Source organism: Sinocyclocheilus grahami, unplaced genomic scaffold, assembly GCF_001515645.1.
Source record: "Sinocyclocheilus grahami isolate Dianchi unplaced genomic scaffold, SAMN03320097.WGS_v1.1 scaffold18.1, whole genome shotgun sequence".
In the NCBI taxonomy this organism is placed as follows: domain Eukaryota; kingdom Metazoa; phylum Chordata; class Actinopteri; order Cypriniformes; family Cyprinidae; genus Sinocyclocheilus; species Sinocyclocheilus grahami.
The window spans coordinates 296003-310610 of record NW_015505197.1 but is presented as its reverse complement, the minus strand read 5'-3'; the positions used below and the strand labels follow the sequence as shown (position 1 = coordinate 310610).

The 14608-nt window shown below is 34.8% G+C and overlaps 1 protein-coding gene across 2 annotated transcripts in view; it reads right to left on the bottom strand.

Moving 5' to 3' along the window:
* Positions 1–1687: 1687 nt before the first annotated feature.
* Positions 1688–14608, bottom strand: part of LOC107552841 (regulator of G-protein signaling 7) — a 78242-nt gene continuing 65321 nt past the window's right edge. Inside the window, exons 5-18 of one of the 2 annotated variants that reach the window (XM_016234855.1) lie at positions 13883–13989; positions 13432–13483; positions 12172–12236; positions 11323–11399; positions 10119–10200; positions 8508–8582; positions 8028–8126; positions 6896–6957; positions 5830–5940; positions 5608–5733; positions 5296–5482; positions 5074–5163; positions 3610–3649; positions 1688–2332 (exon numbers count right to left, since the gene is read on the bottom strand). In XM_016234855.1, coding sequence (XP_016090341.1) covers positions 3629–3649; positions 5074–5163; positions 5296–5482; positions 5608–5733; positions 5830–5940; positions 6896–6957; positions 8028–8126; positions 8508–8582; positions 10119–10200; positions 11323–11399; positions 12172–12236; positions 13432–13483; positions 13883–13989 — 1154 coding nt within the window. In that variant the 3' untranslated portion in view covers positions 1688–2332; positions 3610–3628. The remainder of the gene's footprint in view (positions 2333–3609; positions 3650–5073; positions 5164–5295; positions 5483–5607; positions 5734–5829; positions 5941–6895; positions 6958–8027; positions 8127–8507; positions 8583–10118; positions 10201–11322; positions 11400–12171; positions 12237–13431; positions 13484–13882; positions 13990–14608) is intronic. The other variant, XM_016234846.1, reaches the window with a different exon arrangement.

Below are 14608 nucleotides of genomic sequence, written 5' to 3'. Positions count from 1 at the left end.
TTCATCTACACCTCTCTCTCTCCCTCCCGCCCTCTCTTTTGGTCTAGCACTCTCTGATACCTCCCCCAGAAGCCCACTGTTAATCAACCAGTCCTGAAAACATATTGTCTCTCGCTCCTCAGTATCTCTGCCTCTCTCGCTCCCTGATCTGCAGCACTCAAATTTGCATCCCTGGTTTAACCCCGTCCCTCTTGACTGCTGCAGTTAACATACTCAAAGAGTTTTCAGTGAAACATCTTTCTAAATATAGAAAATACATCAATAAACCCATGGGTTTGATCCAGATGATCATTTTACATATATTTATATTGATTGAATCAAAAATGTGTGGACTTCTGGAACTTTTCACTGTGGCATTATTGAGGTCCTGCCTGAAGGTTTTTCTCGAGTGTCTTTCCAAATACAAAATGGTTTTATAAACAAGTTTTGACAGCACATCAAGGCAAAACAAAGCAGATGTGTTATGTGGCAAAAAAAGACGAAAGCTTTCAGACGCAAAATCATTAATCTTTCACTCTACAGTTGATCATTTTTAAGTTGAAATTTCTGTACCGTAAATCTTTATTTGGCTTGGGATGTTATACAGGACAGACTGTTCTCCTTTTGTTTTCTTTGCTTATTCTGTCATTCATTCTCCCATTCTGTTGTTTGTGTGGTTTTGAACTCATCTCCATTTGACCACAATAAGAATAACATCCCTCTCTTTTTCCTTTTCTTTTCCTCTGACACACACACACACAGGTTTGTTTTTATGGTTTATGGGGACTCTCCATAGGCGTATTTTCTTTTTCCCTACACCAACCCTACCCCTAAACCTACGCCTCACAGGAAACTTTCTGCATTTTTAGATTTTCAAAAAAACTAATTCTGAATTATTTATAAGTCTTTTGAATTACGGGGACACTGAAAATGTCCTCATAAATCACCTTCTTGTTGTAATACCTGTCATACCCATGTTATTATACAAATTTGTGTCCTCATAAACCACATAAACATGCACACACACACACACAAACACAAAATATCTGGATAACTAGTCTGGAGAACATAGGAAAATACCCCAAAAGCCATTTTACACACTGGTCAGACAAGCATATACAAATATTCTGGTTGAAATGAAAGTAACTAAAGTACTACAAAATTATGCAAAATGAAGTCCTCACTGTATTGATAGCATAAAAGACTATTCAGAGCTGACTGTTAGTGTTGGATGGGTTAGTCTGGACCTCAAGATTTAATGCTGCTCTCACCAAACTGACCAAATAATCAAACACAAACAGTAACTCAAAGACTCTTAAAGGAAAAGGCCTGGTGGATGGAGTCATTGCCCTCTAGTGGTTAAAAACGCTAAAAAAGCATATTTTAAATGTTATTTAAATTTATTTTCAAGTTTTATTTAATTAATTTTTTTTATTTAAAACAGTATAGGACCATCAGTTTGATGTTTTTTACACAATGAAAGATATTTCTATATTATATAATATAATATTTATTATAATAAATATTTTTTAAATAATAAAAGTAATAATCATTTATTATAGTACCAATGGGATGAGCATGATGCAAAACTAAAACCTGCGTTCCTTTGCTTTACCACTGCATGACAGCTCTGACTAGTCATTAACAGTTGTACAGGTGGCACAGCGAAAGAGAAATCAGTGCATGACTTTCAGATAAAGGACTGACTTTAATACATTTTCAAGTAAAAGTGTTTACACATGGTATAAAAAAAATAAACGGAGGGAGCCAACAAAGAACCAACGAGACAGAATGCAAGACCAGTCGCTTTCAGATATATCCCATGCGACTTCACATGAGCGATAAGCAAATGTGTGCTAAATCCTTTATAGTGCAATAAAATCAATGCAAAAAGAGATGAAAGGTGAGTAGGAAGAGATCATCTCTGTGTCTAAAGCTTCTTGATTTTACACAATGTACCTATGCTGCTATTTAACTGTGGTTTTAATGACTTTACATTTTCTGGTTTTGACATCATTTGATCAGTCTACAGTTTGAGACAGCCCTGACAGACAGAAGAGGAGAGGAGAAGATCACTTTCCTCTTTTGAAAGACATTGATGCATTTCCCAAATATTAGAAGTCCATGTCTAACCGTCTTAAAGACTGAAACTAGCAAGTAGCAAGTAGAAACTGATGTAAAAATTCAGTCTCTTGGACATGCAAGTGATTTGGTCCGTTGTCCAGGGTATTTGGGATCTGGATCAATCAGACGACAGAGATGAAGATGACAGCGTCCTCATCCTTGGTGGATTGTTTGAGGCTCAGCAAGATAGGACGACAGCAGGCAGCCTCTTCGATATCAGAGATTTTCCCTGAAACACAAGACAAATAGAACAAAGAGAAAGACTTAAAATGATTTTAAATGGTATTGTGCAGTGACAACAAACAAACATCTGTAAGCACGCTGAACAGAAAATGACTCCTTTCAGTTGGTAATTTACACAAATCTGTTTCTGTACAGGAGGGTTATTATAACAATGACACCTCATGATAGCGTACACAAAACAAACAACTTGGATTTCGGAGGGGTTGCATTATATGGAAGGTTCACCCAAAAAAGAAAATAGTTATTTACTCACTGTCATGTTATTCCTAACTTTCTGGTGTGAGGAAATTGCTATTCACTGAATTTTTTGTTTTCCACTGCAGCTCTCAGATATTAAACAGAAAATATTATAAATAAAATATTTTATTTTGGTCTGTTCCACATTTGTATCCATATCTCTTCCATATTTTAAAAGTTTGGAGTTTTTTTAAGTCTCTTATGCTCACCAAGGCTGGATTTATTTGATCAAAATTACAGTAAGAACAGTAACACTGTTAAATACGATTACAATTTAAAATAACCATTTACTATTTTGATATATTTTAAAATGTTATTCATTTTTGTGACGATAAAGCTGAATTTTCAGCACTCCAGTCTTTAGTGTCACATGACCCTTCAGAAAAAAGGAAGAAAAAAAAATTTTTTTGACCTCAAACGTTTGAACGGTAGCGTACTGTATAAAACAAACTTGGAATATCTCACAAACATATTTAAAAGTTTGGAGTTTTTTTAAGTCTCTTATGCTCACCAAGGCTGGATTTATTTGATCAAAATTACAGTAAGAACAGTAACACTGTTAAATACGATTACAATTTAAAATAACCATTTACTATTTTGATATATTTTAAAATGTTATTCATTTTTGTGACGATAAAGCTGAATTTTCAGCACTCCAGTCTTTAGTGTCACATGACCCTTCAGAAAAAAGGAAGAAGAAAAAAAAATTTTTTTGACCTCAAACGTTTGAACGGTAGCGTACTGTATAAAACAAACTTGGAATATCTCACAAACATACGGATGACTTATGATGCTTTGTGTTATTTTTGGAGCTCAGTCTACCCATTCACTTTAATTTTATGGAAAAAGAGCAGCTTGGACATTCTGCCTAACATCTCCATTTGTGTTGAATGGAAGAAAAAAATCTCTCTCTATTTTCATTTTTGGGTGATCTATTCCTTCAACAGAAACATCAGATATATACTTGACTACTCAAACAAACATGAACAGGAGCAACACATACAGGTTGAGGAAGAGCAGGGTTACCTGGAAGCAATGCCTTCCTTCAAAACAAGTTCTTACTTTTCTGTGGACAAGATAGAGAAAAGTGAACAGGTACGCATTTTGGCACCTGTTGCAGCAGGAGACCAAAATGCAAAGTCATGCAGAGAGTGACAAACCACAATTAAACACTCAAGATAACTCTGTTGGACCTGTCATGACATGATTTAACGTGACATTACAAGGTTTGGGGATGGGACAAAGCACCAGACAAGCTTCTTCTGACCAGAGCTGCTGTCTGATAGGTCAGGTAAGCCATCACTGAGGGGGCGGGGCCACTACCACTTACCACATTACGAGTAAACTTTTCAAATGAGGTTCTGCGATCCTGTATGCCTCCCAACTTTATTCAACAAGATGAAGAGTGAAAAAAGGGACTACAGCATGAAGTGTATGTGTTTTTATTAAGTATAATTAATATGCCCATCTATTTGTGTCAATTCAAATGTATCAGATTTAGTCTCCTTCTTCAATTGATGCACCACTAATTCATTTTAAAACATAAGAGAAAAATAGCATTATTATAATCTTAACAAACTATCCCATATCATCCAAATTACACAAAATAACAACAACTTTTTGTTATTTTAGGAAGTGACACATTTTTTAAAGTTGAGCTATTTTTCAATAAGGACCCTAAAAACAGCTCTAATAACATGTTCAATGCAATGTAGATAAAACAAACAAAAATACACTGACTTATTTTCATTTAGCTGAAATATCTCAGTTTTGTATCTTTCATATTTTTCATCAAATACTTTTATATGAGATTAACTGAGATTAATTAAATAATTATTTTATCATGCAATTAATCCAAAGCATTACTGAACGATAACTTCACATACACTACCAGTCAAAAGTTCAGGGTCAGTTAGATAGAATTTAAATTTTTCTAAAGAAATAAATACTTTTATTCAGAGAGAAAGCATAAAATTAATCAAAAGTTCTAGAAAATAACTTAATAAAGTTACAAAAAAATTATATTTCAAATAAATGCTGTTCTTTTGAACTTTCTATTCATTAAAGTATTTGAGCTTTATTTTTTTTCACAAAAATATTAAGCAGCACAACTGTTTTCAACATTGATAATAATAAATGTTTTTTGAGCAACAAATCAGCATATTAGAATGATTTCTGAAGGATCATGTGACACTGAAGTATAGAGTAATAGTTGCTGAAAAATCAGCTTTGCCATCACAGGAATAAATTACAGTTTATAATATATAAAAATAGAAAACAGCTATTATAAATTATAATGAAATTCCACAATATTACTGTTTTTAATGTACTTTCATCAAAAAATGTGGTCTTAGTGGGCATAAGACACATCTTTAAAAAATATTTAAAAAAATTACAGACCCCAAACTTTCGAAGGGTAGTGTACCTGTATATTTACAGAGTTCCTCTGTACTGATTATGACTGTAAGTCAAATTACTTAAAATTGTTACCTTTTTCTTAGCCTGCAGAAGCTCCTGGTAGGCACTGGATCTAATAAAACGGCTGTAAGAATCACTCTTCATCAGCTTATAGATGTGTTCCTGGGAGACACACATTTATAGTACATTCACATGTTTATAAACATTTAGAATATTAATTGTATGGCTTGTTTTTATAAATTTTCACTGAAAAACAATAATCAGTGTAGCTGCTCAAAAACACAAACTCCTCACCTGTGCATCCTCAAAAGCGTATCGTCCGGGGTCTTTGACGTTCTGTGTAGTTTTGCCATAGCTCTTCGAGTCAACGTTGATGGCACTGGGTGCTCCGGGAGCCAAAAACTCCTCCCAGATCTCCTGCACCCGTGTTGGCACCTCACGGATCGGCCTCTTCTTTAACTCCTGCACTGCCAACCAGAATCTGAGTTTTGGATAACAAAAGAGAATGAATTTGCAGAATACAAAGTAGTTGCTCAGTGGAATGTATGGCTGTGTTGTAGTACTTCTCACACAACAGCAGGGGGCATGAAGGGCATGTTGGTGTACCTGAGGTTTTCCGAGCTGAATTCAGACTCCAGGAACTTGAGAAACTGCTCTCTTCCAATGGGATCTTTCAACACCTCATTGATTCCAAAACCCCATCGTCTAACTCTAGTCTGACCTGGTTCCTTACTGCTCACACACACACACACACACAACAGATTATACATACAGTACACATTTATCTGTAAAGACTAATAATATTCATTGTGTGTGTCTGAAACAGACCTGGCCTCCATCTCCCAGAACGTTGTGTCATCTGATATCCAGGGGTTAGATGGATCAGGAGTGCACAGGAAGGGGTCATAGTCTGAATACTGTTCGGTATAACTCAGCAAACTACAAGAAAATCACAAAAACAAAGTAAGGGATAAAAGAGAGGAAGTAAAAGGGAGCTATTTATTGGTAAAATAGCAGACCAAAACACTGTACATGTATATACTAATCACTCAATTTCCGTTCAAATGCAACCAATAAATAAAGTAAAAACATTGGTGTTGGGGAATGTTATTTTGCTTGTTACTTTGTTACTCATGATAAAAAGTAACGGTAACATTTTACAACAAGGTTCCATTTGTTAACTATATTTAATGCATTAACTAAACAACGAGCAATACATTTGTTACAATATTTATTAATTATTGTTAACATTACCTGTTAGTGCATTGTTGGTCCATGTTAGCTCAGGTCCATTCAATAACATTAACAGATACAACTTTTGATTTTAATAATGTATTACAAAACTTTAGAATTAACAAATCAAAGAAAATAATCTTTAAAATGCAAATTGGTTATGCTTATCAGTGACTTAATACATAATGCAATACAGTAATTGTTCAATATAATCCAAATTCATTTGAATAATTTTTTAGTTAATTTGTATTACTTTACTACTATATATTAACACACAAAATTATTAGATAGGTTATATGCATTACGTATTTAAAAACAAGTTACATGGATATTATAGTTTGCATTTAAGAAAACATTACGTAATATGATTATAAACATCACTCCAACACTGATGGACATTTTTATATTTTGATCTATAACTGATTGCTGCAAGTCGGTTTCATTTCACGTTGCACCAAAATCTCCGAGAAGTTGTGGCATCCTAATTGAGCCATTGATCTCACAGAGGGAGTAAATTTGAGGACGAGAAACAGAAACATGTTTGTCAGCATGAGTAATATCTATACAGACCATTAAAGAGGTCGATAAGAAAATGTTTAAGCACTGTAGAGTAATGAAGACTTGTGGATCGATCACAGCATAGACACTCTCTCTGTCTTACCTCTCTGCAACTTTGGACATTTTCAATCGATGTCGGTCTAACTGTGCTTGCCCAAACTTGATCTGGAAAGACAATAGTGGTAATAGTCAAGGTGAGTATGTGTGAAAACAGATGGCAAACACAGCCATTGATTAACTAAAATCTGCAGTTTTCAACAGTGCTGCCCCCCCCAAAAAAAGTCATCCAGGCCAAGCTGGTTAGGCTGGTCAGTTCTGAAGCATTTAAGAAGTTTTGAACATGTTTTTAAAGATCCCAGCACATACCATTTGAAAAGAAAAATATATACTGTTGCCATGAATTAAGAATTCGTTCCCATGACTTAATTCATGGCTATGTTTATTAATTCATTATTTCATCCCTTCATTTCATCTAAATTGCGGCCATGTTGTACTAGTTTGATCCCTCATATTAATTTAAAACGTGGCTACTTTATACTAATTAATTTCCTTATTTTAAATCATGGTCACAATTTAACTAAAACAAGGGAATTAATTAGTACAACATGACCATGATTGAAATAAAACAAGGGAACAAATTCTTACTACTGTGGTATTTGTAATCAAATCATAGAAACAACAGGTAAAAACATGAATGGTCCTTGACTTTTTTTATTAGATCAATATAATAACTATAATTTCTATATACTGTATATAAAGGTTTTGTAGTAGCCCGTACATATTTAAAAACTGTAACTACCATAGATGAAATAAAAATTAAGTGCATGTCCTCATTTTCTTAACATATTTAGCCTTTTTAATATGACCATACAATAATATTTCTACCATAATACAATAGTTCTTACAGTATTAATACAATAAAACCATGGTAAATCTGCAGCAAAAAGCTTTGATAGGATATATGGAAAATGTGCTTCATTGGGTAATAAAATAAATTAATAATTTATATTAAAAAAACGAATTTAAACTATTAACTATTAAAAATGTGAGTTTCCAACTTTCCAACCAAGATGAGAAACTGAGGTAATTCTGACATGATGTGAACACAAACCCCTGTTGTCTAGCAAAGGGTAAAAATGAGACTTAAATGACATCTGGTTATGAAACAGAACAATCAGATACTTTTGAAATTCAAATACTCTGCCTATACCCACTCAGAACCAATCAGGTGTTACCTGTTCCCGAAGCTCTTCCTCGGTTGGTTGCTTGGCCTCAGGGGCTGGTGTATGGGTGGGGCTATGGCTGCGAATGTCATTCTGAAGGCCGTACACAGACTGTGAAAATCATCAGAATAATTTACAACCTTATTTCCATAAATTTAAAACAGGCTCAGATATTAGAAAAGAGATTTCCGTGTGATTGCATCAGTGATTGGGGATTTCACATGGGCAGCTGTGTGATTGTTGAGGTAAGCTGCTCTTGATTGGTAAGGTGCTGGATTTTGTGAGGCTCTCTGAATGGTGGATTGATTTAAGACCGATTCAGTATTCTGATTGGCTGAGTGGTTGACTGATTCATTCAAATGCAAATGTTCAATGGTATAATGAGTGGAATAACTGCTGCAGTGACTAGCACATGGTTTAGAATATTAAAACCTTGAGTAGTTTGATTAAATGTTGGATTTCCTGCAATGCCAGTGGGTTTTATTGTGTCACCTTTCTTGTTTTGTGAGGGTTCTTCATTCTGGATGATTTCTTTATGTCCACTTCTGTTGTGTTCACACACCCTGGCTGAAACACACAAACACACACACACACACACACACACACACACACTTTGTCAATATAACTGTCAATTCTCTAGATGACCTATAGTTTAGGGTTGCCAGGGAACCGTGCTGCTTCGACTGTAAACCACCTGACGCAGTGCACCTAACCAGCATACTCCCTCCTGTTTTGGAAAACTGGGATGATATTTTAAAAAGGCATAGAGCTGATGGTTAGACTCTATTCTATCTCACACAGGACTCAATGTTTCTACACTCCAGTATAGGATGAATTTTAGGTTCAGGCCTCAACTGTGTGTTGGAGAGAGAGGGAAAACAGCCTCAAGACACTTAGAGTTCTGTAATAAACCCCATTTGAACCTGCACTGGCTAAATATGGAGAAGAATTGCAGCATCTCGCTATTGCATGTCAGCTTGAAAGATCAAGCCAAGTTAGCATGAAATTGCTAATGAGTAGGATCAGCAAAGTGTAATTGAGGGAGAAATTGCTGCTTCCTTTAAAACAAACAGCTCACATACACACAAGTCATAAAGCAATACACACCAGTGACTCACACATATATATAGACACTAAAAAACACATGGACTGGTGCAATAATATTGTAAAAATCTATTCTTTAATGGCTATTTAACATAGAAATTTAATGAAATTGCATGGTAACTTGAGTTACTACTGTGGTATTTGTAATAAAATCATAGAAACAACAGGTAAAAACACAAATGGCTCCTGACTTTCTTAATTAGATCAATATAATAACTATAATTTCTATATACTGTATATAAACTACAGGTTTTGAAATTAGTAGTAGCCCGTACATAATTAAAAACTGTAACTACCTTAGATTAAATAAAAATGAAGTGCATTTCCTAATTTTCTTAACATATTAGCCTTTTTAATATGACCACACAACATTATTTCTACCAAAATACAATAGGTCTTACTGTATTAATATAATAAAACCATGGTAAATCTTCATAAAGCAATTTCTAAGGATTTTAAAGCAGTATTTCATGAATATGCAGCGAAATGCTTTGATAGGAAATATGGAAAATGTGCTTTATTGGGTAATAAAATAAATTAACAAAATTAAAAATAAATAAACAAAATATTAAATCTAGTTTGTTTAAAAATATTAAAATATAATATTTACAAAATATTTTGTATAACTTAATTAAGACTTCATTAAGATATACATCAAACAGCAGACATTTTTAAAAGGATAGATCAGGGAGGAATAGCTCTTTAGGGGACAACTGCACATTTTCACTTTTTACTTTGTAGAATATTGTCTAAGGAAATGAATGATATATGATTTTCAGAATGTGTGTTTTAGTTTTATGACTAGCCAGCAATTCTTCAAGCACAGAGGCGATTCCATTAGCTCAGGGGGGCTTCAACACTGTTATGTCATTCCTCTGTGAGGGAACAACTTCAAACACTCGAGAACAACAAAGAATAATTCTGAAAAAGAAAAGAGAATAGCTGCATTGTTCTTACACAGACTTAGTTCTACACTTACACACACATGCATTTACTCACCACTGGCCTGTGCACGTCCCAGAAAGCTCTCTCCTGACTGTCCAGTATTTTTCTCTCAATTTTGTCTCTTTTCTTATCGACTCTGTACAGACCAAACACCAAGCCAAAGCAATTAAAACATTTAACTTCCAAAAGAAAAGGCAAACATGCAATGAACCATGCAACTGAGCTGTGTTTTGGCACTCAGAGGCACTAAAGTGTTCACAGAATGGCCTTGAATTACTTGGAACAACAGCAGAAATGACTTATAAGACAAGTTCTGTGAATCCAAAAACTATTTTACTGTGCAATTTATGTCCAAGAGACTTTTAAAATCCATTAGCACAGACAATATAAGAACAGCCAACAGCTTGACTCAAGAGACCTGGCCATTAATATTTTAATTCTTGCCATGTAAAGAATCACTTTCCTGTCTTCTGATTGGGTGGCATGCTTTTACAAACGCACAACAAAAAAACAGCCAAAGAAGAATGTTAAAGGGGTCATATTATGAAACGATTTCAAGTTTTCCTTTCTCTTTGGAGTGTTACAAGCTGATTGTGCATAGATAAGATCCCTGAAGTTGCAAAGACTAAAGTCTCAAAACCAAAGAGATATTCTTTATCAAAGTTAAGACTCTGCCACGCCCCCCTAAAACGGCTCGTTCTAACACGCCCCCACATATCTAGGTCACTATGTGGGAATATTTGCATAATGCCGCCCAAATGTTCACGCAAAGAAAGAAGGCGTGGTTTCAGTAACCGCAGTTAGTGTTGAAGCAGCATGTCAGGGAGACGCTGTGTGTTTCTAGGCGAAAGCAAAAGCACTTTATTTGGCCTTCCGAAAGTAGATGCATTTAGGAATCTTTAAGATTACTTACAACAGAACAGCAATGCATTTTATGGACGACCGTTTCGTGAACCTAGGGGAGGAGGTAATTCTGACTTTGCTATGACAATCTGGCGCTTCTGAATCAGCTACTGTTTTGTTATTAGTTTAAGTATTTGCTATTGACTGTTCAAATGCGGAGTTTTGCACATCGTGTGTGTGTGTGTGTGCGCGAGAGAGAGAGCGAGAGAGAGCGGTGTGTGTGTGTGTATGTGTGTGTGCGCACACACATTCTGTTACACCAAATACACAAAATAATGATCTTTAAAAAAGCATCATATGACCCCTTTAAAGACCTGAACTGATCACAATATACAAAAGACTGAAAGATACATACTTTGCTTGAGCCTCTGCTTGCATAAATATAAACTCCCATTTCCTGGCGAATGCCCGCTGCAGTCGTGCTAAACTCTCCTGAAAGAGAAGAGAAGAGGAGTTTCAAATAATCAAAGTGTAAAAAAACAAAAAAGCTTTTTTGGAGATAAGGCTAAACTTACTTACTTATAAGGTCAGTATAACAACTTTTCTAAAAAATTTGATCATTTTTGTAGTTTTTGGGGCTTTTTGATTGTTCTTGGACCTGACTGATCATATGCCTTAATTATCTGATCTCAGTTTTTGAGTAAACATTATCAAAACCTTCCATAAAAAATATATATTTTTTATTTTGCATAAGCTCAGATCATTGAGGCCTATGACCAATCAGTTCCAAAAACAAATACAAAACCTGCGCTAACTTAAATAAAACAAGTTGTCAAACAGATTAAATGCAAGATTTGATGAAAATATAGCATAATGACAGATTACAAGCAATTTTTAAAAGGACGGTCAACAACAAATTCGATAAAGGATTTTCAGCACAACACAAGGGTTAACTTAATAATAGAAAAATGAAGAGGAGGCCCAATGATTACATGTTAAAAGTTCTCAGTTCAATATGAGAAAGACGTTGGTGGAAAGAGATCTATCTACATAGGTCTACTGAAGAATTTACATGGATTATGCAAACAAAGCCTGACATTTACGGCCAGCCTGGATTAGACCGACTTTCTTTTTAAAGATTGTCATTACCTTATTATCTTCCTAATATCGTCTATCTAATAATGTCTGAAGTACAAAATCTGAGATGTGCATTGTTACAATTAAGAGAGAGAGAGAAGGGAGAAACAAAGAGAAGATTACTTACAGCTTCGTAATCAGCAAGTTCCAGACGTGCTTTGTTCTGCATTGTTCTTTTGCACAAGTACACAGCTGCAGACAGACACCGAGAGGTGTGTAAAAAAACACTGCTCGCACACACCACAGCAGCCCTCAGTGCTTTCAAATGAGTTGTACTAAAATATTTAGCAAACATTTAACATATTTCACACCAGCTTGTACCAAATCGCACCTGAGCGTTGCTTTGTTCTGATTGCTGAATTCATAACAAGTATAATTTACCTTACCCGAGGCACACTCTAGCACACAATCATAACACAGGGTGATTCTGGAGAGTATCCAAAGAGTATATTGCTCTGTGTTAGTCGCACCACACGGATACGTTGTTTTCGTTCAAATCAAAGCACAAACAATGTAGAAAACGTATCCGTGTGGTGTGGCTGACAGAGAACAACATATGCTGTTTGCGTTCAGTGGATACTCTCTGAAATGGCGCAAGGGTGACACGGAAGAGATGAATTGTTCAATAAAGTCAGGTTTTTTTTTCTTTTGTGCACAAAAAGTATTCTCATAGCTTCGTAATATTATGGTTGAGCCCCTGATGTCACATGGATTATTTTACCGATCTCCTTGCTACATTTCTGGACGTTGATCGTGGTAGTACCCTTGCAGTCTATGGGAGGGTCAGAGAGCTGTCAGATTCCATCAAAAAAATCTTAATTTGTGTTCCGAAGATGAACGAAAGTCTTACGGGTTTGGAACGACATGAGGGTGAGTAATTAATGACAGCATTTTCATTTTTGGGTGAACTATCCCTTTAATCAGTTATTAAACTCAAAGTAGTTAAAAAGGGTTTTTTAACACTGCAAGTTGCAAACTTTGGTTCCACTTTGATTTTAAAAATTAAAGGTTATTAAACATTTTTAGTTTTAGTTGTTTGCATTTTTTACATTGTGTTACAAAAACATTTTACATACAAATACCTATGAAAACTAATGAGACTGAAATACAGTAAGCATAGTTAGAGTACAGCTCCCCTGGAAACCTGGATATAATGTTGAGGATGAAGGGATCAGGGTTTATGTAGTGACAACAAACGCATACACATGATCCAGCTGGAAGGATTTGATTAGGTTGTGTTTATATAGGCTAGTCTTATTAAAGCGCACACACTCCTAACACTCCATGATCTAGCTGATCTCCAGCCATCTGGAGGATTTCATTAAATACATGTTCATATAGAGCGGACTCAGAAAGATACAGATAACAAATCCCGCACAAAACTCACCATAGTCTGTGTTCTCAGGCTCCCAGCAGTTTGAGGGCCAGAAATACGGAGTCTGACAGATGAAAAATCACAACATGAACAACTACTCATAATAAGCATCTCAGTTTTTCCAAGCACATATACTTTTAAAGCTCAGTTTGTATATAAAAATAAACAAGACACTTGCAATTGTTTTTAATGAAAATTTAGTCACATTTTACATTGAATGCAGTGATTATTATATATTTACGTTAGAAAGTACTGATTAATTCTAATGAACTTAACATGAATTTAATGTGCAATTATTTGATGGAGCGTTCAGTATCTGAGCTAGCTACTGTATTACATGTTATTAGGCTACTATATAATTAACTTTAATAACATGCGATATATTTAGCATGGATGCCGTATTTTAAAGTGTTTCCAAATGTTCCTTCTCTATTTTGTTCCTCAAATCAGCAAAACAACTGACCTGAAATCTGTAGAATGTGCCGTCGTCTTTAAGAGTGAGCACATGGTCAGAGATGGGGAAGAAGTAGCCGTGAGCCGCCATCAGTGTGCCCAGATGAAGAGCCTCCACTAGAAAAACAATTAATAGTGTTATTAGGGGTCCAAATATGAAGTGACAACCCAATGCCAAGATTTTTTTTTTTAATTTCTGCTCTAAAATTAAATGTACCAAACAAATGGTATGAAATGGTAAAAAAATGTGACTATTGATAGCATTTTAAAGCTTGGTATATATTCTTATAATTCTTTTTTTTTGTTTTTGTTTTTTCAATTGACTGGCAAAATAATAGGTATATTTTTTGTACTAAACAAAACACTTTTATCAAGGGATGCACGATATTGGATTTTTGCCGATATCCGATATGCCGATATTTTCAACTCTTTTTGGCTGATAGCCGATGCCAATACCGATATATTTCCTTTTGTTTGGAAACAACACCAAGTCTCTCCTGTGTGGAAATTATAAGCAAATTATTTTTCATTTTGGTTAGTTTTTAACAATAACTTATTTGTTAGAATTAAATAAACAACAATGAAGTTACTTTATAATGACAGTACATTGAAGCTTTGAAAATAGCTATAAATAAACTATATATCATTCGCTGCATTTATTTTCAGAAAGATGCAGTAGAAACCTTAACATTTTATTTTAAGATTTAACATTTGTAGATGATCTAAAGCAAAAGAG